This window comes from Aptenodytes patagonicus, chromosome 2 (genome assembly GCF_965638725.1).
Source record: "Aptenodytes patagonicus chromosome 2, bAptPat1.pri.cur, whole genome shotgun sequence".
Taxonomy (NCBI): domain Eukaryota; kingdom Metazoa; phylum Chordata; class Aves; order Sphenisciformes; family Spheniscidae; genus Aptenodytes; species Aptenodytes patagonicus.
In genome coordinates, this window is record NC_134950.1 from 97,422,272 (window position 1) to 97,445,164 (window position 22,893).

The following is a 22,893-nucleotide window of genomic DNA, read 5'->3' on the forward strand; positions in this document are numbered from 1 at the left end:
TCAGGTGCCCGTCTTCTCCATAGAAAGTAATTTTTCTTCTCCCTCACTTTATTAAGTGAAGGGAAGAAAAGACTCTCCAGAGCTCTTATTTGCAGTTCTTTGCATGTGGGCAAAACTTTTTTGCAATAGCCAGACTTTTTGTGGAGTGGGAACACTCTTTTCTGCCCATCTTTTCTCTGGGTAAGTCTAGCTGTGTTGGGGTGTTGCGTGTACTCCTTACCTGTTAAATTGATGCTGCCCTTCCTGACTCCCACAATACATGCAACACTTCATTTGTAAATGAGTCATAGACGCTCACATAAAGTCCAGTTTCTTTTTGTTGTGCTCCTTGGCTCCTTGTCAACAAGTCAAGTTGAATGGGCACAGCAGACAGGGGTGGAGGGGGAAGGTTCTCTTGTGCAGCACCATTCAGAAAAAGAGGTTAAAACCTGCTTCCTTTTCTGACCAGGGTGACTCTTGGCCAGGATTTTCAACAGGGAACCGTGAGCCTGGGGCATCTCAGAAAACTCTCTTACAGCTGCCAGACTGCTCAGGAGTGTCCTGAGCCTCCTGTGGGTACAGTCGCTGTTGGAGAGAGCAAAGGTCTCTGGAGAGTGCTCAATGTCCAGCGTGAAAAGCTGATTTTCTCGTTCTCATTCCGAATGTGCCATCAAGCTAACTGCCTCCGTATCAGTGCTGCTCCTACTGTTTGCGGAGGGTTGTTGCAATCTGGTACAATAACTGGGAGATCTGTTAGTGTCTTGTATCAGGAACAGGAATTGCTCTTGAGGAGGAGAGCTGAAGACGATGCTGAGTTTTTTACAGAGATTTCTTTTTGACCAGTACTGGCAAGAGCAAGTCTTCTTGGAAATAGCAAGCCTTCTAGCATCAGGGACTGATTTGGGGACCTGGGGGGTGTTTTCTTGGGGCTTTTTAGGAATTTGGAGGAAGGAGTTAGATCACAGTAATTTTGAGTTCAAAATTCCTGTAACTGGAATGGCACTGCAATGATCAGTACATAAGAAAATCTGCAATTTAGGGTATGCTAATCCTCACAATTTTACACTAGAGACACAGACACTATGGCTTTCTCTCAGTCACAATAAATGAAAGTTGAATGTTCTCAGATCTCCAGCAGGAGCATAGACTATATGGAAGGAGGGTATGTGTGTGTATAAAGAGTTTTCTGTAGCTCCGAAAGAGCTGAGGATTTCCAAAGCAGTGTCTCCAATCAATAGATTGCAATTACTAAAGGCTTTCCAAAAGATTTCCATCTGTATTGTCACGGTAGCTCTCTAGGGAGTTTATCTACGAATAGTGCCGACTCTGAGGAGCCCTTTTGGGTCTAGACTCTGCCACCAAATAGGAGGTTGCAAGCCTCTTATTCCATCTCCACCACTGCATCTCCCCAAAATGCAGACAGAGGAGTTAGGCTGCTGCTGTGGGTTTTAGTGGTGGTGGTGGTGGTTTGTAAGCTTTAGCAAGGCACCTTGAGGTAGAGAAAAGACTTTGCTTGACTTACTGTGTTGCATTCCATTAGAACATGCATCAGGCTTCAGGGGGAAGGGCGATGCCTCCACTTGTGCCAAAAGGGTTTCCTTTGGGGGTAGGAGACTTTGCCAACGGCTCCTTTTCCATTTCTGTGACTGAGGATGGCCTGTGCCTATCACTTTAAAATCACATTTTCCTCCCTGCCAAAGACATGCTCTCCATGCAACTTGAAAATGTTAATAGGATATAAATGCCAGAAGGGAGGCGAGAAATGACCTTCCTGCCAGTTTCCAGGGGGTAGCTATTAAAGGCTCTGTGGCAAGTCTGAAAAGGCTAAAGGGATAATATATGTATTTCAGCCACAGCTTCTCCAGTTTGGTAAATGAAGCTGCAGTGTCCATGGCTGATGTTCACCAGGCTGTCCATATAAGTGTGGTAATGCAAACTAACTGAAGTGTTTCATATGAAACCAAAACGTCACCTTCTTTCTCTCCTTCTGCTCCTTACTCCCTACCTAGCAAAATTCTTCATAATGGCTTTTTATTTACATCCTACTTAGGCACATGTAGGCTGTTTATGCATCATCTCAGGAACAGGTCTCAAAGTTTGGGGATTTTTTTTTTTTTTTTTGGCACATGCGAAACACCACATGCAACAACCACATGCAGAAGTCTTTGAAACTCAAATTGGAAGATCTGGATCGCAGAAGCTATGCTTTGAAGCATGCTTACAAAGGGTCCTATCAAAGAAGGTACTTCTTCTTTTAATTAAGAAGGCACTTTCATTCTCAATCTTATTTTCAGTGCTAGATAATTTTCCCAAACTTCTCTTTTAATGCGCTGTGGAGAGACAAACAGCTGTTTTTGTTATCAGGGTATGGTACTATTCTGATGTTGAAATTAAGTCTTTTTTAAACAACACTTTGTGTATATGTTGCTGAATGAGTTTTTTGAGAAAGATAGAAAACGCACATGCTGGAGGGTAACCTCCATCAAGCTAAAACCTTGATGTTTTAGCTGGCCATCTTCACTGGCAAATGAAGAGCGTATGCTTGGTGAAGGCTGTAAGGTACTGGTTGGAAGATGAGTGTTGGATCCTGATAAAGGCACAGGGGTTGAGATGCATATGCTTTAATGAGTTCCCCTCTCTCTTTAACATGGATCTGTGTTTCTTGGGCAGGCATGCGTACAGGCTGCCTGTGACTTTGCAAATATCCAGTAGGCAGAGTGTCCTCAAGATCTGGCTGAATCCATCCTCTCCCTGCATTCCACCTGTGAATTGCTCCTGTGTTATTTATGGCATTGGCCCGCTTCCAGTATGTTGTGTGTGCTTTGTAGGGTGCAGTGCAATAACAATGCCCAGCCTCTAAGTACAAATAGGATCTCTGCAGTCTAGCATGTGCAGTCTGGCATTTGCTTAAGATGGGAGTTTTTTGAAGCAGAGCACAGCCAAATGTGATGATGAGCTTTCTTTTTTCCAGAAGAGGAGAGGAACTGCCTTATTACAACAGGGTTTGGTTTCTGGTGGTTTGCAAAGATGGCCAAGTGGAAATTCGGTGTTAAATGTTGGGTAGCTTTGAAAAACTGAACCTACAAGATCTTGAAGCTAAAAACAAATAGCCAAGGAACTCGCCATGCTGAAAATGATTGACACTTCACGCGTGTGAAAAGGCCTTCTCTTACTGTCTTGCACAATAGAAATGTCTCTTTGGTCATCTCTTAAGGAGCTTTTATTTCGGTGTAGTAATTGGTAGGCAGTGCTCTTAAATAGGAAGAAGCAGGGTGTATTACAGGCTTTCAAATCCATTCCTTATACGTGGGGGATGATTTAACCACTGTCAGCATGCTAGTGAAAGATAAGCTTCAGCAAATGCAAGTGCCCTAATTCTTGAGCAGGGATAATGAACACAAAGGACTAATTTCTGCTTCTAGTAATTGATAACTGTAGTTGTAGGAGACAAGTGAGATGTGATACTTGTTTTGGTTTTCTTAGCAATTAAAAAATGTTTCTTACATTTTCACTAATACATTTTGTAAATAAGGATGGGGAAACAGGTGGAGAGAAGGGGTTTTTGTCTTTCTCCTGTCAGCAGATATATCTAAGGTAAATGTTTGGTATTCTGCTGAGATCCCTGTGTTTTGAAGAAGATTAAAAAAGAAAGAAGGAAAGAAAAGGTCAGGCTTTTTCAACAGCAGTATAGCAGCAAGAGTGTTTCTTTGTGTCTTTGATGAGAATTAGAAGACTACAGTATTTTTAATGGTCTCAGGTAGAAACTTTTGTCTGTCTCTCTGTTGCTGAGTAGATTGGTCATCTTTTGTAAAGACTTTATGTAAACTTCTACTTAATTCACATGACGGCATAAATAGGGTGCTCCAAAAAACCCCTCCATGGATATCTTCAGCGGTAAGAGACTCTGAAGGAGCTCTTGTGCCACAGTACCTCTGTGAGCTAAGAGCCGAAAGGAGATGCCATGATTTCAGACGTGTTACAAGCTGCTTGTAGCCTTGGACAGTATCCCCCTTCAGTTATCATTAAAGAACAGCAAAGGAAGTTAACACAAAAACATGAATGCTGAGATCTGATTAGAATCAAGCGAAGCAAGGAAGTGCAGAGTTAAGATTTATATGCTGACCTTAATTAGCTCCATTGTTCTTGAGAACCGAAGCGTACACAATGAGGAACGTTATACTTGCATCTCCAGAGCTCTTCAGTACCTAAACATAAGAAGGACGTCAGTGTGCATTTCAGTCCTAGATTTTGTGTGTGTTGCCTTTAAGTAATAGCTAAGTCGGATCCTGTACTTTGTAAGGTTGTCGGTTTTTATGTTTTGGTTTTCTGCAGGCAAAAAAAGGGGACACGCTGCTCTCAGTAAGTTTAGGTTTCTGGTGCGACTTGTGCCGAGGGGAAGGTGGTCCAACGTAGCAGAGTAATACCACCCTCCTCACGGGCAACAACATAAATCTCCGTATAACAGAACGTATTGAGCGTAGCTTAGTGCTGCTTTGTTACCCATGTCACAGTTCAAATGAACACAAGCCACTTGACAGATTAGACTCTAGTCACAGAGCACATGGCAGCACGAGACCTTGATCTTTCCGCATAAGTACCCTTTCAGGAACATCACCTCCTCTGAAGGCTTAGTATTCTCAGGGATGTTACCTCCCCTTCTCACCTTGAAGAGCTACAAAATAAATACAAGCCTTAACTTAGCAGGTCCTAGAAAATCCAGGTGATCTTTGCGGGGAGTTGAGGTGCTTTTAGTACTTTGCTATAAGCCTGACATTAAGGTGATTCTTGCAGAGATGTTAGCTCTCAAGGTTAACAACGTGTTGTTTTGTTGGCATTTCGGTTCGTGGTTTGTCTTCTAGCTTGTACTTCGGTTGGGTGATTCTGTGTAGAAAATGCTGGTGGTGAGAAAGTTTGCTGGGAGAGTTAAGGTAATCTTTGCTCAGCCTGTTGTGCATGCACGTCAGAAATACTTGCATCGCTTCTCTAATGAATGTGTGTTCACTCTGTTCCTCCTGTTGTCTGAAAAGACTCCTGGGCCAAGTATATGGCCCACGAGAATGAGGAAAAAGTCTATCTCAAACTGCATTTGTGATTGCAGTTGTTCCACCTTTAATGTATGTCTTCCAGCTTTACCTTTTCTCCCCCCAGTATCTAACCTGCTCAACCTGTTCTAATTCAGCATGCTGGAACCAGCAAACTGCAGAATGTACCCCCTCTCAGGCTCAGCAGGTTTTTTCCTCTTTTTTTCTCCCCCTTTTTAAAAATAGGCTATTCGTTAACAGTAGATTGTCAGCATTTGGGGAAACTTCTCTAGCTGTAAAAAAAACCGGTGAGGGGAATCTTGGCATTTGGGCTTAGCCAGGGCCTTTCACTCGGGTTTTTGAGCCATGATGCTCACCTGCATGACGCGCACAGCTTAGGCAAAGACACGGTCTATAAAGTAGTAGTGCCATTATACAACTGGTAAATAACACAGTATGCAAATACTGCTTTCTGTTTCTTGAGGACATCTATAGATATGCTGAGTTCTTTAAGCCTCTCTCTTAGCTGAAGTTTTCTAAACAGTCAGCGATCTTTTGGTAAATCCTCAGAGTGGGCTCTCCAGTCCTTCATGTGGAAAGATGTCTTAAAACAGAGGAGGTGTACAACTTCTGTCTGGCTCATTTTTGACATCAAGCCACCTCAATGTGTTGTCTTGCTTGACAGTTTCAGACTGAGGGTAAAGAGAGTAAAGCAATCCATATTGCTCATGGGCTGCACCAAAATTAATTTCACTTGAGGGTGAAGGTTCCCAAACTCCTGTAAAGTAGCACAAGTCATGCGGGGACTTCTCTTTCCAGCTACTGCACTTGACTAAACAGACACGTAACAAGACATGAAACCTTTTCCTAGTGCTTCTCTGCTCGACAGGGGAATGCTGTGAGATCACTGCTGGTGAGGAAGGAGGACCACATGTTCAGGAACAGGAGAGGAAATGAGCTGAGCACGTGAAACCTCTTTTGCTAGGATGCCGTCCTCAGTGCTGGGAAAAGTTTGCACAACTTGTGTGTGTGCAGTGATAACCCCTTGCTTCCTCGCCCCTCGAGTTACTTGGTGACTGCTGATACCGGGGTGATGTGGAGACCCTGCTTTAACGAAGATGTGCTTCTCTTATCTGGTGCAGCTTCCTTGCTTGCATGTGTGCATGTGTATGTGTGTGCCAGGGGGAGGTATCGGCTCCATCTGCGCAGCGTCCCCAGCATTGCTGTGGCCGTCTATTTTTTCCTCCTTGAGCTGTGTGACGCAGCAAGTTGTTCTGTGCTGTGTGCCATCAGGATTGCTCAACAGTGGAGTGTGAGAGCTAAGCAACTGCATGAGGGCTTTGCCTGCTTCTGGGAAGTAGCTGGGGCTTATGTTTGCTTGGTTGGTAAAGGGGTGCGGTTTTGGGGGGGAGGCAGGATGTACCTGGGACTTCTTCAACCATGTTTGCTCTTAAGGATAAAACTTTTCCCCCTTCTGACATCCTTTCTCTAATTTTCTCTCTCTCTCCCCCCCCTTTTTTCCCTGATGCTAAAATTTAAAACTGCTTTAATTGTCCTTACCGTGTAATAACACTTGTTTTCTTTGAAGATGAAGTTCCCTGAAAAATCAGCAATGAAGTAATTGACTAAGGTTATATACCGTGATAACTAAAGGACGTGACTGAAAACCACAAATTTACAAAAAGATGAAAGAAAACAGCAGTTCAGAATGTCCCAGGCCAGGTTTTTGGTACACTTTTAAAAATCTCATTCCTGCTTAATTTTATTGTTGTTAATAAACTTTCATCTCCAAGCTTAAGGAAGTACAGGGGCTTCAGAAGGATCTTGTTTAATACTGTCCCTTATGAAAGAGTTTCTTACAGCTTGGAAGTCTCCTTGCAGTATTTGGCATTGTTAATTTAGGTCTGCTCTGAATTTAATGCAGACTGCGGGCAGGCAGTTTGGTGAAGTGATACTGGGAAGCTCACACTGCATTTCCCTCCTCTTTTGCCCTGCCTTATGCAAGGATTGATGCGAACTGCAAATGAGTGCTTTCTTTTGCTGTCCTTTGGGAAGCTTTGCTTTGGAGCCATGGTTTGAATCACTTCCCTGTCACAGCATCATCAGGCAAATATTTGTCTCCCTTTTTTCCTTTGAGGTGTTCTGACAACGCTGCTGGTAGGGAACAGGAGTAACTTTGAGCCAAGCTGGGAATGCAGTTCTATCAATCTCAGCCTGTTTGAACTTGCTGATTCTGCGTAGCAAGTTGCTTAAATGTGAATACAGCATAATTATTCAGAAATGGTACCCCCCCCCCCTTTGGATTCGTAGATCAGTATCTTTCCTCTCACTCATGCTTACAACTTGCCTTTATTCACAGCAAAGCAAAATTTTGCTCTAGGATAAAAATACAAAATGCTTTGTGTGCATGTGTGTGTATCGTATATCCTTAGGTATCATGTATTGGCAGCTGCATGGCACTGGTTAATGTTGCAGGCTGTCCTGGTAGCACTGAAAAGGGATTTCTAATCTGTCATTTGAATGTAATCACAGGTGGCTTTTGCAGCCTTAGCGCACCCAGCTAGTCTTGGTGGATCTAAATAATAATGCTCATGTCATCCTAATGATGCTGTCTGCCGCCCCGCTGTAAGGCTATTTTTGCTTTGCTAGGAGAACCTCATTGTGCAGGGAGATAGCGCGGCAGCCTGCACTGAACTTCGGGGGATGCTTACGGCACGTCTGTGTGGCACCTTGGGCTGCAGAAATTCCCGGGGGGATGCCAAGGGGATGTGGGAAGGCTCGCCAGGGCCGTGTTAGCCCTGATAGACAGAGCTAATAAGTGCTGGGGCCTCCATGAGGATAATGAGCCGTGCCGCTGCGCCGACAAGATTGCAGCGCCTGGGTGCCGTGGGGAGCGCTAGCTGGGGGATCTCCTGCTGTGCCTGGTTGCAGACATGCAGCTAAAATGAGTCAGTGCTTCCCAATCTGATCCTTCCTAGGACCCGTTCGCCCCACCCTGCTCTTTCACTGCACGCTTTGCAATGGCTTTCTTACTAGCATAGCCATGGAGATTTCTTGCTGTTCAGCTTCATTTTGTTTATCCCATGCTAGCGTTCAACACTGATTACCACTAGAATATTTGGTGGTACTTGAAATTTGTTTTGAGATTGCTCCGCAGTTGTAAGAGGGCGTTTCCCAAATGGTTGTTTTTTTGGTATTCGAATGTCTCTTGACTTGCTGTGAGGTGTGCATGTGTGTCTGAGGGCTTTTTGGGTCATTTCTGGGATTTTTTGAGGATACAAATAGCAAACAAGCCAAGAAGACAAGACAAACAGAAACTCGTCCAAGTACAGATCGTGTCTGATCTACAAAATTACCTGCATCTTTCTGGTTCCTGCGATTACAACTGGCAAAGGCTGAGTGGATTGCTCTCTTAAGTGGGTGATGTTGGTAATTAGCACTGGAAATACATTGTCAATACAGATTCTCTACATGTTTTAACAAACAAACAACTGACTAAACTCTTTAACCCAAGGGTATAATGTTACTGCACTTTTGACTTAAGTTCCAGTCATATTCACGAGACTCTTAAGGAGGGGGTTAGCAGCAGTATATTAAGTGATTGCTCCTAAAAATGCTGCTGCTTCACTTTCTGTTTGTTTAGGGTTTACTTCCCATGCATGTCAAATGGCAGAAGCTTTGAAGAGGAGTTCCCTGTGTTTTCCTACATTTCTAGACAATTTGGGCTGAAGTAACATTTGTTAAGCAGAATGTAACAAAAACAGTGACAAAGATGACGTGACCTAGAAATCTCTCAAAAGAGACATTATCAGTGTAATTTTGAAGGCCGCCTTCTCTTACTCTGTGAGCCATTTTTCATTCCGTGGGGCCTGAAGAACGTCATGGTCCAAATTTCAGCCTGTCTTGGATGCGTCCTGCACTTTTGTTGGTTCTGATACGGTGGCACGAAGTTGAAGCTTAGACAAAGCAGACTTTTTTTTTTAAAAAAAAACAGAGATGTTTGGTTGTTTTCTGAATGATAGACATGCTTTTTCTTCACTGTAAATTATTGAAAACGTTTTTTTTGATTCTTTGGAGATTATTTACTGTTACTTGAAGGTAGCAATGTAAATGAAAGATCTCAGGGAAGAAAACAGTGGAAGAGGTAAAGCAATTGTATCAGCTAAATTGTACTTCAGGCATCTGACCAGCTCAGTCCTTCCCAGACTAGCTTGGTGAACTTGAGTAGCTCTTTACGTTGAGAGAAGAAAAAAAAAAAAATAATTTAAATAAGGTGAAGGATGGAAAGCACTGTTTTTTACTCTTAGTCTCTGAGTGGTTGGATGTGTGGCTCCCTTGTCTTTAGATAAGCATCAGATGTATGAGGATCTTTCCCTTGATTCTGATACCAAACTGCTCAGAAATCACGAGGGAGATGAGGAACAGCCATGTGCAATACAGTAGAGTATAGGGTACATCTAGTGGTAAAGTGGAGAAACTTAGAATAAAATGTGGGATATGAAGCCAGAACCTGAACTCGATACTATCAGATGATCTCTCTGGACTGATAATGCCCAGATTCATTGGCCTCCCCACTGCGTTTCCACAGGCGTGGAGACGTGAGGGAGGAGGAGGGTGTTTATACGTGCACTGGATCCTGCGCTCAAGAATTAATCTTGATTTAGATGCTGGGACTTTCCCAATCAGGCCTCAGTGAAATTGCTTGCTGCTCCCCCTCTGGACATGCTGCTCCTTCTAATCAGACCTACCTGGCATAAACCTCTCTTGACTGAAAGCCAGCAATGCTTGTGCTGCCATAGTTACAAGGGAGAGGCTTAACCCTGGACCCTGCTCAGAGGCTGCAGATACACCCTTTTGTTCCACACCTTCCTTTTGCCTGGGTCTCTGAGCCAGGCAGGCCCTTTCTCTTAGGCATGTGGAGCACATCAGCAGCTGTGGAAACGCAGGGTGCAACTATGGTGTGGTTTTTCTCCCCAGAGTGAGGTGAGGGATTCCCATGCATGCTGAGGGATGCTTCCTTTCCAAGAGCCAAAGTGGCGCTGATCAGGTTATCTGCATGCAAAGCAGGAGCTCCTGGTTTTGTTCGTAATTCAGTGGGACCCGGAGCTAGGAGCAGCTGCGTCTTGCAATTGCCTCTTTCAGGATGCTTTGACTCCTCATTCTAGCCTTGAGCCAGCCAGTCAAAACCTGCCCACGTTCTGGTTTTGGCATTGAAGCTGTAGGCTGCCCTGTTTCGAGACCTCCAGAAAGCTTATATGATCAAAGTGCAAATCCCCTCGGCATTAAGAAAATACAGCAGCCCTTTTTTGAGATGTGGTAAAGACTGGGATGTGACCAGCAGGAGCTGCATGTCACTTCAGTAGGACACATGCCCTTTTTTTTCCCCCCTCCTATGAGTCACCTCCCATAGGCACTGATCCAACACCATCCACGGGGAGAAAAAGGAGTAAGGCACTCGAGTTCTGCGTTTGTTTATTATTACAAACCTCTCTTCTTCAATGTAAAGTAGCAAAGTATTCACTTGTTACTGTTCTGGTGGAATAGTAACCCTTCTGAAGTCACACTGCATTACGGTGTGGGGCTGAAAACTTTTTCTACCCATTTGTTTTAAAAAAGAAAAAAAAAGGAAAGAAGCTGGGGGAATTCTTGTGCAGTATCATCTTAGTCATCCTGTTCACGTGACCGTTAGAGGGGAGAGGAAAGTTGTGGCAGAAGAGGGGAAGCGGAAGGTGATTCTCACCAGGAGGATGGAATGAAAGGCAGTCAAGCACTTGAAAAATGTGAATTTGTCGGGAGGGCTGACTGGCACACAGTTGTAGCACAGTTGGATCCCCTTGGCTCACCTGTGAAATTCCTTGTGCGAGAGGGAGGGAAGAGATTACGAGGAGAGCTGTTTCACGTACAGCTGTGCTGTGAAAAGCATGGTGTGTAGCAAGTTATCTGCATTTTTTGCATAGCAGTTCTTAAACGTTAAAGAGTTTAGTTCAGAGGTGGATCAGACCTTGTTTGGAAAAGACTTAATTTCCTTTTTCCATTTCGGGATTATTCTTTGCAAATTCTTCTGGCTCTCTGTCTGGTCTCATTTTAAATAGAGTTCCACCACTTTCTCTGAGAGGTTAATCAAGGCTAGCTAGCACTTAGTGCAAGGGAGTCCTCCCTAATATTAAGCTCAAATTTTTATCTCCTTCCTTTCATCCTGCGTATCGTGGTTGCATTTTAGTGTTCCACCCTCAGTACTGTCCAAGTGTATGCGTACTTGCACGCATGCTGGGGAGACTAATAACCACCATATGAAGTGCAGGTTTCAGGGCTCTATACCTTCCTGAGCTTGTCTGCTGTTCTTGGGTTGCTCTGTAGGATGGCTCAGAGCCACAATTCATTGATTTAAATTAGAAAAAAAAGCCAAGTTTCATCTGCTGTGGCTCTGGCTCTCTTATGAGCTGCAGTAGTGGTCACTTCAGAGCTGCTGGCACATGCTACTGTAACTTGCATCTGTGGCTGAATATGAGCATTTCTGTGCATGTCCTTATTTTGCCCTTCTTTTTTTTGCACTACATTCTCACTTAAAGTGTTGAGTGTTTATCATTATTTTTTGGAACTGGTGAATGTCCTATCATTTTCCTTTATCATTGTAAGATGGTGAAAGCCAGGCTGACTTATGAGCCTGGCTTTCGTATTCAAAGTATGCCAGTGTTGTCAGGCCAAAATATGTTGTTATAGTCACAATGGGAAAATAACTTCTAAGCACAGCTTTCTTCCTGTTCTCCTTGTATCTTGGCAGGCTAAACAGTGAGGTTGAGCATTTTCAGCGTTACATGTAAGATCTAATCAAGGCAAACTCTTCTAAAGGAGGATGAGGCAACACAAATATTCCCTCCCCCCCCCAGTTATAGTTAGGAAACTTTTTAAGTAAAAGAAGCCTTGGTGAAGGGAGTGTTTAACTTTAAAAGAAAGCTTGTGGATGTGGATGTGACTTGGCATCTGCTGCAGTTCAACCCAAGTTGGGTGATAAATGTTTTCTCCAGGCAGAATGACATCCATGTTGCAAAGTAAAAGAGAGAGATGAAGATTGTGTCTATCCTTTGTACTGCTCAGCTTTATCTTCCCGCTTATCTTGGGCTGTAGCTCTAGTAATCTTTTTCCTCTCCACCCTTGACTTGATGTAGTGAAACTTGCTTAACCTGCCAAAGGAACAAAACTGCTGGCTGTAACGTGGACAGGTTGCGACTCTCCTTGAGAACTCTGGAACCTGCTGCTTTGGTTTCGGATTTTTCTTTTTTCCTTAATGATCACATGCAGAGAGCTATCACAGTGGCTGTGATATTTGACCTACACAGTAAAAGTCAAAGGTGCAGTCAGGGTGTCTTCCTGTTTATAGCTCAATAGCTCGGGCTGCTTCCTTTCAAATATGCAAAACTAAAACATGAAGGGATTACCACATTCCTTGCTGTGGGTACGGATTCTGCTCTCGCTTTTGGGGCATGGCAAAAGCATGCAAGTTGCAGGAAGGAGAACTGCAAGCTGGGGGCAGCCAATGACTTTAATACCAGACATAGCAAAGCCCTGTCACTGTGGTGCTGCACCCACATTAGCAAGACCTGCCTTACTAGCATACATTATATTGCAAATATGGCTGAACTACTTTTGGGACTTGCAGGAGCCAGTGTGTTTGCATGCATTAGGTCATGCCAGGCAGAGGTGCCAGGCTGGACTGGCACTAACCTGGAGGTCTCAACAGTTTGTCCTGTTGGTACACTGTGGATGTGCCATCGCACCCCTCTGAAGTAGCAGCAGCTCCATCGAAACAGGCAGAGTTCAACAGGTGGACAAATGGCAGGAGAAAAGAACTCGGCCCTGAGGAAGCTGTTTTGTATGGGTAGCCACTAAACAGGAGTTCTGCATACTTGTTACTGGCAGAAAGGAGACTTTAAAAGAAAATAGGAACAAAAAGTCTCACGCTTAATGCATAGCAGGTTTTTTTGTTGTTTGTTTGTTTTCTGAGTGAATGTGATTTAGCTTGACTGCTTTTGCTCTCTAGCTCTCTGAAAAGTAACTGACCAAGTAAGACTAGCTATGCATCAGCCAAGCTGCCAGAAGGTTAAGCATGCAGGCCGTGTGTGTGTGTCTGGGGTGGGGGGACAGACAGGCACATACAAAAGCCTCTGTCTCACTTTCAAGAGCTCATCGAAACTGGAAAGCAATCTTTACCAACAAGAAAAAAAGAAAAAAAAAGATCAACAAACCACCCTCCAGGTTTTGCTTTGCCTGTGCAATTGAATACTACGTTTTGTTGTTCCCAGATGCTTTTCGAGTTTTATCTTCAACCATGGCAGACAGAAACCCTTTGAACAAATAACTGGTTTCTTCTCCCTTATTCTTGCATGAATACTGGCAACTGCTTCTCCCACTGTTGATTTATCACCCGTAGGAAGCTCTGGGATTGACTTAGCTAGCATGAGAAGTTAGATCAGTGTCATAAGAGGGAAAAAAAAGACCAAAAAAATAATAAAGACAATGAGGCAGTACAATACCTGTAGATGCCTTCCCTGCAGATTTTGTGAGACCAGGTGGCACTGGATTCACGCAGATAAATCAGTTAGCTTTGGTGCCTATGGTGGCAGGGCTACCAGAGGGCTGAGGCAGGGGAGTTCACGGCACTGCGGAGGCTGTCAGCACTCCGACTCTCCCTGGGTCCTGTCGAACCTGGAGAGAGCCAAACCCTCAGAGCTTCAACCTTCCTTCTGCTCCCAGTCGGGTGATCGGCAGGGAAAGAAGTCAGACAAATTCAACAACGTTTCCATGATGCTGTGCCCAACCTGCTGGGCACATGTGCACACAGATGCTCTCTCCTCCTTGAACCTCCCACAGTGTGACTGACAGGTATCACCAGTGTCCATCCACCATTTGTGTGACCTGGGAGGGTTACTGGGGGGCTGGGGAAGCCACGTTTTTCCCCATGTGGACCTGGTCCTCTGAGCAGCCCCAGCCTTGCCAGGCGTTGAAAGCAGGCAGTAGCTGAACAGCCGTTTTAATCCTGCATCGGTTGTGGTACATGTGGTTCTTTTGGCTTGAGGCTGTTCCCGCATAACACCCTCAGAAGCCTGGCTGTAGTTTGAGAAGGTAATTTAGATGCCTTTTTTTTTTTTTTTTAAAGGTTCAGAGATTGTGAAAGGAAATGTTAAAAAAAGTGTTGTGTGAGGAGACAGTCCTCTCAGCAGTTCCAGTAGAGTCTGCCCGTGGGTCAGTTTGGTCCAGCATGTTATCTTGAAGCATCATGCCCTTAGCATCTAAAACTAAAATGGATTTTATGTCATAACACCCAAGCAGTTACGGGGACATACGAGGCTCATCTAGGTTACAACATTCTCTCATGTTTGAACATGATAGCGTGCAGTCAAGTTAAATGGCACGGTCCTGGGCCGAGTTGGGGGTGTGACTTCTGAAGGATGTGCCCAAATGCCATTAACATTGTCTCCCTTGTGCTGCTTTGAAGTTAGTCATATTGACAAAGGGCAGCTCTCTCCTGCACTCCCATTTCTACCTATTAGAAGCAAAAATTTCCATTGCATGTAGGAGCCTAAGTTTTTTTTTCAAAAGCACTATAAATTTGAAGTGAGGCTAAAGGCCCTACATTTAAAAAAAAAAAAAAAAAAAGAAAATTTACAATTTTAGCTTTTAGTCCTCAGAAAAAGAAGCATGGGAGCAATACCCTGGAACTAGATGACAGTGTCTTCCTCAGGTTGCAGATACGTAAAACCAAGAGGCAGGCGGGTCAGGTATACAGATATTCATGAGATTGCTGCCTGAGCCGTTTTGTCCCTCTCCACTTTCCAGTGTCTTTGTGACAAGAAATAGTTGTTTTCCTGGGGAAGCAGGTTTGTGAACATGCTTTGGCAATATGGAGTTTTGCAAGCCAAACCTGCTGCAGCTTAACAGTGTGACCAGGTATATCTATATCTATATTTATATATCTAAAATGGCCTCAAGTTGCGGCAGGGGAGGTTTAGATTGGATGTAAGGAAAAATTTCTTTACTGAAAGAGTGGTGAAACATTGGAAGAGGCTGCCCAGGGAAGTGGTGGAGTCCCCATCCCTGGAGGTATTTAAAAGACGTGTAGATGAGGCGCTTAGGGACATGGTTTAGTGGGCATGGTGGTGTTGGGTTGACGGTTGGACTCGGTGATCTTAGAGGTCTTTTCCAACCTCAATGATTCTATCATTCTATGATTCTATCTTGACTTCAAAGTTGCAGTTGAAATTTGATATTGGGGTGCACCAGTGTGTTAAGGATGAGAAGGAAACAAATGTATTTAAGAAGTGTTGCTCTGACGTTGGCATATACCAATCCATTTGGGGTACTGTCTGAAACTATAAAAGGAGAGCCAGCTGAAGATGGGGTGCTTTTTTTGCACTGAGAGAAGTGGATGCTAAGCCGCAGGCTTTTGTTTACTAGACCGCCACAAGACTGGGAGGCTGGGCCTGTAGATTACTATGCAATATTAGGCAGAAGCAGGGCCTGTTGGATGATGGGGGACAGGCACGATGCTCATGGGGCCAGGCAGTAGCAGGGCAAGTGCTGTGCTGTGGGTCAGGGCATGGGGGAGAGCTGCCGGGCTCCCTGCCGCGGCCCTGCATGGTCCCAGGCACTGCAAAGGGCCTGTGCTGGATCGTGCCCTGGTTGTCTTTCAGAAGTGCAGTCCAGTTTATGGGATCTCTGCTGGTATCCTTTAAAGGCAAACCTTAGAAATGGTGTTGGCATTAAAATTTACGTGGACTTCCTGCCCCGATTTGCCTGCTGACAGTGTCTTCTTCCTCCTCCTGCTCAGGCACATGAAGATTCATGAGAAGGATCCGAACAGCACAGCAAGCACAACTCCCCCCTCGCCGCTGAAGCGCAGGCGATTATCTTCAAAACGGAAGTTTAGTCATGATGCTGAGATGGACAGAGAGGAGAGGACACCTGCAAAAAAGGTTCTTTACAGGGCGTGAAGCAAAAGACTTTCCTGGCTGTCTCCTAAACTGTCAGGAGTTGTGTTCATGCAGTCAGCATAGAAATATTAAAATGTGGTCTTGTTACAGCCCTGTATATATTTTAAGATGCCATGCTTTTCCTGTGTAGCCAACACTGTTGTCTGAGATTGAAAATTAATTTCTAATTTCAGAGATTGAAAGAACTCAATTATTTTTAATTCTTTATTGTTTAAATTTTTGGGTTTGCTTGTGATTTATATTAGATAATTGATGTTGGATGACAACAGAATGAACTATTCTTTTGCTACTGCAGCTTTTCCCCTAGGTTTTTTTTCTCCCACTTACTTCATAGTAGTCTTGTAGGATAGTGATTTGAACTTTTAAATGAACAGTGTTTACTTCAAAAGCAGCAACAGCTTATGTCTGTCTTTGTCTTGATCTGGAGAAAAAAAAAATCTGTAGTACATTTCTCTTTCACAGTAGCATAATCCTGCATTATTGGAGTTGCAAGAGCAACCAGAAAATATTTATTTGAAGGCTAGACATTTCCATTAGGGTTTTGTTTATGAAATATTTTAGTGCATTTCAGTCATTTATTCAAAATGTATGGTGGCTGCCAAACTTAAGTCGACCCCTTCCACTTACTATCTCTAAATGGGAAGCTAGTAGCAGTTCCATTTAGCTCAGTATCCCTTGTTTCCGTGCATGCTTTTCTCCCTGTAATCAGAAGAGGGCTATAGAAAACATGCAGAAATTCGTTGCTTTTCTCTGGACCACTTGAGTTAGGAGTTGGCAGTATCTTAGTGGCATAAATAATTGAGGCTGACAGCTCACCTGCTTTTCTGAAGGGGGAGGAATGCTAGTTCAGTGGTATATAAACATACAGGTTTATAAGTTGTTCAAATCTCAGTTTCTCATTAGAACTGATGTATCCGTGATTTAGCCACACACTTTATCTCCTGCTGAGCCTCCTTTTTCGTCGTGCATGTTCTCACACATGCATGGAGACTCTGTCGCTCACCCTTTCTCTGTTGCCGAAATGACTCATTTCTGGTTGCCTACAGCAAAGTTACGGATGAAGCCTGTTGGTTCATTTTTAAGAGAAGGACTTCAAATGGATTGCATGTTTGGTTTGTTGCTTAAAATTTGGTCTAGTGAGGCTTTTTCCCCTCTCTCTGAAGGTTGTCGAGGATGGTCACTCCGGTGAAGGGGATAAGAAGGCTGAGGAGGAAGTTTATCATTGTCCAGTGTGTTTCAAAGATTTTTTTTGCAAGTATGGGCTGGAGTCCCACATGGAGACACATCCAGATAATTCGCTGAGGTAAGAAATAGTCCTGAGAATGTTTCTGGTCACCAGGTGGCCTCAGGGAGCCTGCTGGGTAGGGGCAAGGGCAGGAGCCATTAAGCCCCCTGCACTGTTAACTGCCCCCCTTCGTGATTTTTGAACAGATTTTTAAATGTTTCTGCCTCATCTTATGTTACCAGGGTGCTGTAGGGCTTACTTTTATTATTTTTTGCAAACACAGGAAATCTTGCCAGTTAATAGCTGGGAATGTTTTTAGAAGAAATTAAAGCACCCCTTCCTCCCTTCCAAACCCATCATTGTTGCTACATAAAACTGTAAAATGCCAACATTGCAAAATTTTAACAAGTTAAACTAAAGGTGCTTAAAACATGAAGCAAAACTTGATAAAAGTATTCAGGTACCAACCTATGAGATTATTCTGCTTGGGGAGAAGGTGGCGGCTGGATATAAAGGTTTTGTTGTCTGTCATGGGAGTGAGTGAAAATAGATGAGTTTCTGGTTCCAGACTTTCAATAAAATGTGTTATGCTTTTCTGCCTGTTGAGGTGAGGGAATGATTTGGATTTTGGCTTAAATCAGCTTCTCTTAACAAGGAAAAATTAGTTATTAATTGTTTGGGAAGGTGCTTGGGTGTTGTGTTTTGGTTCAAGTAATTGCCCCTGGGACTCCTGATACTTTTTTATTTCCTGTTTTTTACCGTCGAAAAATGTAGAGCCAGATACATGAAGACATAAAAGAGATATTCTAAGTCTAGTTTAAACATGTAGAAAAGCTGCTATTTTAGAAAAAGAGATTGTCCATTTGCAGAAGCTTGTCAGTGTTTTAAGCTTATTTTGGGACATTGGACTCTACTGATCTTTTTGGAAGGGTGCAGAATTCAGCATCTTGAAGTGTCAACACTCCTGAGTACAGTTTCTTAATAGAATGGCATGGAGCAGAGCCACCCCATTCTATTAAATGGGACTAATTCTATTAAATATTCCAATTTTTTTTTAATTAGAAAACCTTGGTAAATATGTGTAAAACCATTTTTAAAATCATTGTAAGTGCTATAATTATTGGGGAAAGGAGTTGGAAAGCTCTTTCTTAAACTTGGTCCAGCAAATAGTAGTTAATTAAATGGAGTTTGCTGTTTCTGAAGTAAATGAAGTAAATTTTCATTATAGAGCAAAACTGAAACACTTGTTCTCTGGTAAAAGCTCTGCAACCCTCACAAAGGGGAGTCTGAGATAATTTTGCCATATACTTTATGCTTTAGAGAAAGTGGCTGTCATATTAGGCTTATCCTGGCATTAGCCTCATTTTGAAGCTTCTATGAATGTATGACCTCTTTGCAAAGTTATATGCCATAGACCTGACTGGAGAGGTGAATTCGCTTGCTTTGAGTGCTGGATAAAAAATAACAAAATAGATACCCTTCTAGCTTGGCAGCTTTGCCGTCTGCTGCGGCAAGGCAGAAAGACATGCTGGCTGTGCAAACATGCTGTTCCTCTTCATGCAACTCTTTCTCTAGGATTAGGAGACTTGCTTTTGGATAACATTCTCCTGAAATGGATTTTGCTACCCTTGATCATGTTGAGCAACAAAGGCTAAAATGTGTCCCTAAATCAAAGCCACGATTGTCAAGCTCTGTGGGCATGAGTTAAGGCTGATGCTGGGATGCTGGTCTTTATGGGCTTGTCTAGATGATGGTAAGGGGGTTTTTGTCAAATATTTGCTTTAGCAATTTAAGACATGTCAGTGGAGATAGGGCAGGACAAGGAAGCTGTGGTTCTCCCTGGTCAGCTAACATACTCAGACACAACTTGCCCTGTGTCGTGGTTTAACCTCAGTCGGCAACTGAGCACCACACAGCCACTCGCTCACTCCCCCCCCCCGCCCAGTGGGATGGGGGAGAGAATCAGAAGAGTAAAAGTGAGAAAACTCATGGGTTGAGATAAGAACAGCTTAATAATTGAAATAAAATCCTAATAATAGTGATAATAGGAATAATAATAATAATAATATACAAAGCAAGTGATGCACAATGCAATTGCTCACCACCCGCCGACCGATGCCCAGCCAGTCCCCAGGCAGCAGCCCCCCGGCCAGCTTTCCCCAGTTTATGTACTGAGCATGATGTCACATGGTATGGAATGTCCCTTTGGCCAGTTTGGGTCAGCTGTCCTGGCTGTGCCCCCTCTCAGCTTCTTGTGCACCTCCAGCCTTCTCAGTCAGTAGAGCGTGGGAAGCTGAAAAGTCCTTGACTAGTGTAAGCACTGCTCAGCAACAACTAGAACATCGGTGTGTTATCAACATTATTCTCATCCTAAATCCAAAACACAGCACTGTACCAGCTACTAGGAAGAAAATTAACTCTATCCCAGCCGAAACCAGGACACCCTGCCTATCTGGTTTAAAACACACCTTTTGTCCTAGTCTAGTCAAGTCAAATGGTGCTGTCTGCTTGACCCAACCTAGCAGAAAATCCTCTGGTAAGCAGAGCAGTCTGAGCTGCTGTTTAGGTGACTCTTTCATCCCAAAAGAAATGGGTTAAAATCCTTGGCAGGCAGGGGCTGTAATCCGCTGGTTCCCAGGGTTCTGCAAGACTGTAGGATTCAACAAGATGTGCTGAATGTGGCATGCCATTCTCAGTCCTGAGTTCATGTGACTGAAATGATTCCTCTTGGTGAGGCTTAGGGGTGTTTTTTTGATTGAAAGAGAGGAAGAAAAGAGTATTTTGCTAGAGTATCAGTGCAGGAGGCATGTGCATATGGGTGCACTCATGGCGGGAGAGCAAACTGCAAAATGTTAGAAGGCGCTCATCAAATCCTGGTGTTTCCCTATTATAGAAGACAAGGAGAAAGAACTCTACTTAAATAAAGTTCAAACAAACAAAAAAACGTAGCAGCTGTGTTACAAAGAGCAGGGAGCAGAACATGCTCAGTCTCTTTATTGCCAGTACTGTAAAAGTAAAGTCACCTGATCAGTACTTCTGTGAGGCAGGTATCAGATGTTGTGCATCCCAGAGCCAGATGCTCTGGGTCTGGCAGTTGGTTTGCAGCTACTGCTTTAGGTAGCCCAGCACAGACTGTTTTGCCATGACCAAAAATAAGTGATGCTCAATCTGCCTAGCCGTGCCCGTCTTTGTAAACCACATGGCAAACATCCGACTCCTTTCTGCTCCCCCAGTAGTTAGTATGAAAATGATTGCAGACATCGGCTCTGGAGCAATGCGCCAGCGTGCATTGCCTTGACAGTGGTACCAACCTCCCTTCGGGGATGCATCCCCAGCAGCAGCGAAGTGCCGGGGTGTGCAGGAGCTTCTGCCTGGCTTCCTTGTGGCCCTTTAATCCTGCCATTGTAGTGCTGTTGTGTAAATACAGCCTCTCACCCCCAGAGCATCTGTCTGTCCCGGCCCCCCTCTGCTAAGTAGCAGAAAAGGTAAGGCTGTCTGACAGCCCCCGGGTGAGCAGCTAATTTACAGGGCGGGCCATTAATACTGTCAAATGAACAACTTTAAATCACAGGGTTAGCTGTTCAAAGTCAGATGAAAAGACACCCCGCATTGTCTTCCCCAGTACTGCTTTTCATGTAAAGCCCTGAGCGGGGAGCACCTCATTGTTTACTTGCAGCAGAATAAACAATACTTAATCCACTGATTGTGTGAGAGGGGCTCCCGCCTGGAAGAGTATCTCTTGATTATGTAAAATCCTAAATCGTGCATCTTTGTCTCCTAATTACAGTAAGAACTGCCCTGCTCTTGGGAGCAATAATAGGGCCCTTTGTCCTGCTGACAATGGGCTGTGGCACTGCATCTCCTTCATGGCATTACCCCCCCTGGTCAGTCTCTGTCCCTTTGAAGCCCTGGGACCTGCACCCTAATTAGTGACATAAGCTGGTCCCAGCAAGGTTGTCTGCAGTCCCCATTAGCAGTGGGAGGTGGCCCAGGGGTGCTTTGTGACCCCCTTCGCCTCTCTACCTGGATTATTTAAAGAAGACGTCTGTTTCCCCGCAGCTGGGGCCTCAGGACACCGTCTATTTTGGTGAGTTTGTATCTGAGTGTTGATATAATTAGCAGAGCACTGAAACGCTGTGCAGCCAATAGGGAAAATGAGAAACCTCACGGAGCGGGGTAACTTCTCTGGAAACTTTTGTGGCAGAGGGTTGCTGTCAAACATGGTAATGTGCTTGTGAAGGTCGCCTGACAGACAGCTCTGAGCAACATCAGCGGTGCAAGCAAAGGAGACGTGAGGATTTCCTGGGGAGAAACCTCTCGAGGTGCTATATGAGGTTTCTCCTCTTTCCTTTGGCAAGTACAATGGAACAGGCTTAAAGTAAAATGTGTGGCTTTTAAAAAAGTACATGCACTATAAAATTCCTCTGTTGGGTTTCACTGTAACCAGAGCATATACCCTTTATATTTCCTCTCCTTCTCCTCCAGGAGGCTTCTTACAGTACTCTCTGTAACAACAGCTAAAGGTTTTTTAATTTTTCCTTCCTCACAGACATTTATGCTGCCTCTCATGCCCGTGTATCTTCCTGAGGAGAGGAGGAGGGAGGTGGTGATAGCATTGCAGTTACCTCCTTTCTTAGAGACATGTTTCAACATCAGTTCTCAGCAAGGATAGCTGTGCAGTTTGAACATGGTAAAAGCCTGGATCTTAATGAGTGTTACGGGGACTTTCTGATCACATTTGGTTCAGTGTGGCATTGCCTTCAGTTATGGGATTTGTTATTGCTAACTTTTTATAGGAGACAAGAAATAAATAGACATTGCAGAGTGTGAAAGACATTGTCTGCCTCAGTCACTGAGCTGACCTGTTGACCAGAACCAGTAGATGCCTGTTGCCATGAATGGATTCAGGGTAGATTAAGTTTTTTTGACCTTTTACAGAGCATGTCCAAACAGTGATATAATGTATTAAGCTGTGTAACTTGCCAAATCCCAGGCATATTTTCACAAGGACAGCAAAAGCAGTTCTCTTGCCCCAGGGTAATGTGCTTCTGTAGAACTTCCAAAGAAAGAAAACCAAAAGCCATTCACTGTCTACCTTGTTCTTCAAAACAGCCTACCCAAGTTTTGCTGAAACTTGTAAAGTCAAATTGGCTAGAGGTTGAAGGCCACCATGGAAAGCTGTTGTTTTGAACAGTTAGATCGGTAACAGGCATAGCAACAGAAGAGCTCAGGTCCTGGAATGGAAGGTGTCAGGACACCCTGACCATTGATGTCTGTTGTCATCTGCCTCCAGTTTTGCCAGGGTAACCACTGTGAGCTCTTGTTTCTGAAAACACTCCCAGGTGGAAAATGCTATCGTTGTGTCTTGGTGTTACCTGGCTTCACTCAGAAGGAGTGGACAACTTCAATCCCCTAGGAATGGTCTCCTGAACTCTGTGGGTAAATTGTTTCATAAGATGTCATGTGGAGCTTGTGATTCAGTCAGGCTGGTCACCAGGTTTCTCCCTTTGCCAGCACATCCCCATTCTTCAGTGCATGGTGTCAGGTGGTGGGATGCTGCAAGGCACCTGGACCTACGTCCCAATCTTAAATCATTTTAGCCAATGCACATGAGCAGCCCCATTTAAGTCAAGACAAAAGGAAGTGGGTTCTGAGTCAAAATGATTCCAGCTGCTTAGAA

The 22,893-nt window shown here is 44.1% G+C and overlaps 1 protein-coding gene across 4 annotated transcripts in view; it reads left to right on the forward strand.

Annotated features, from left to right (window-relative positions):
• RREB1 (ras responsive element binding protein 1) overlaps window positions 1-22,893 on the forward strand; it is a 125,360-nt gene that overhangs the window by 68,425 nt on the left and 34,042 nt on the right. For 3 of the 4 annotated variants that reach the window (XM_076330494.1, XM_076330498.1, XM_076330496.1), the window contains 2 exons: window positions 15,826-15,970; window positions 17,152-17,291. In XM_076330494.1, coding sequence (XP_076186609.1) covers window positions 15,826-15,970; window positions 17,152-17,291 — 285 coding nt within the window. Of the gene's footprint in view, window positions 1-6,518; window positions 6,730-15,825; window positions 15,971-17,151; window positions 17,292-22,893 lie in introns of those variants that run through there. The other variant, XM_076330497.1, reaches the window with a different exon arrangement.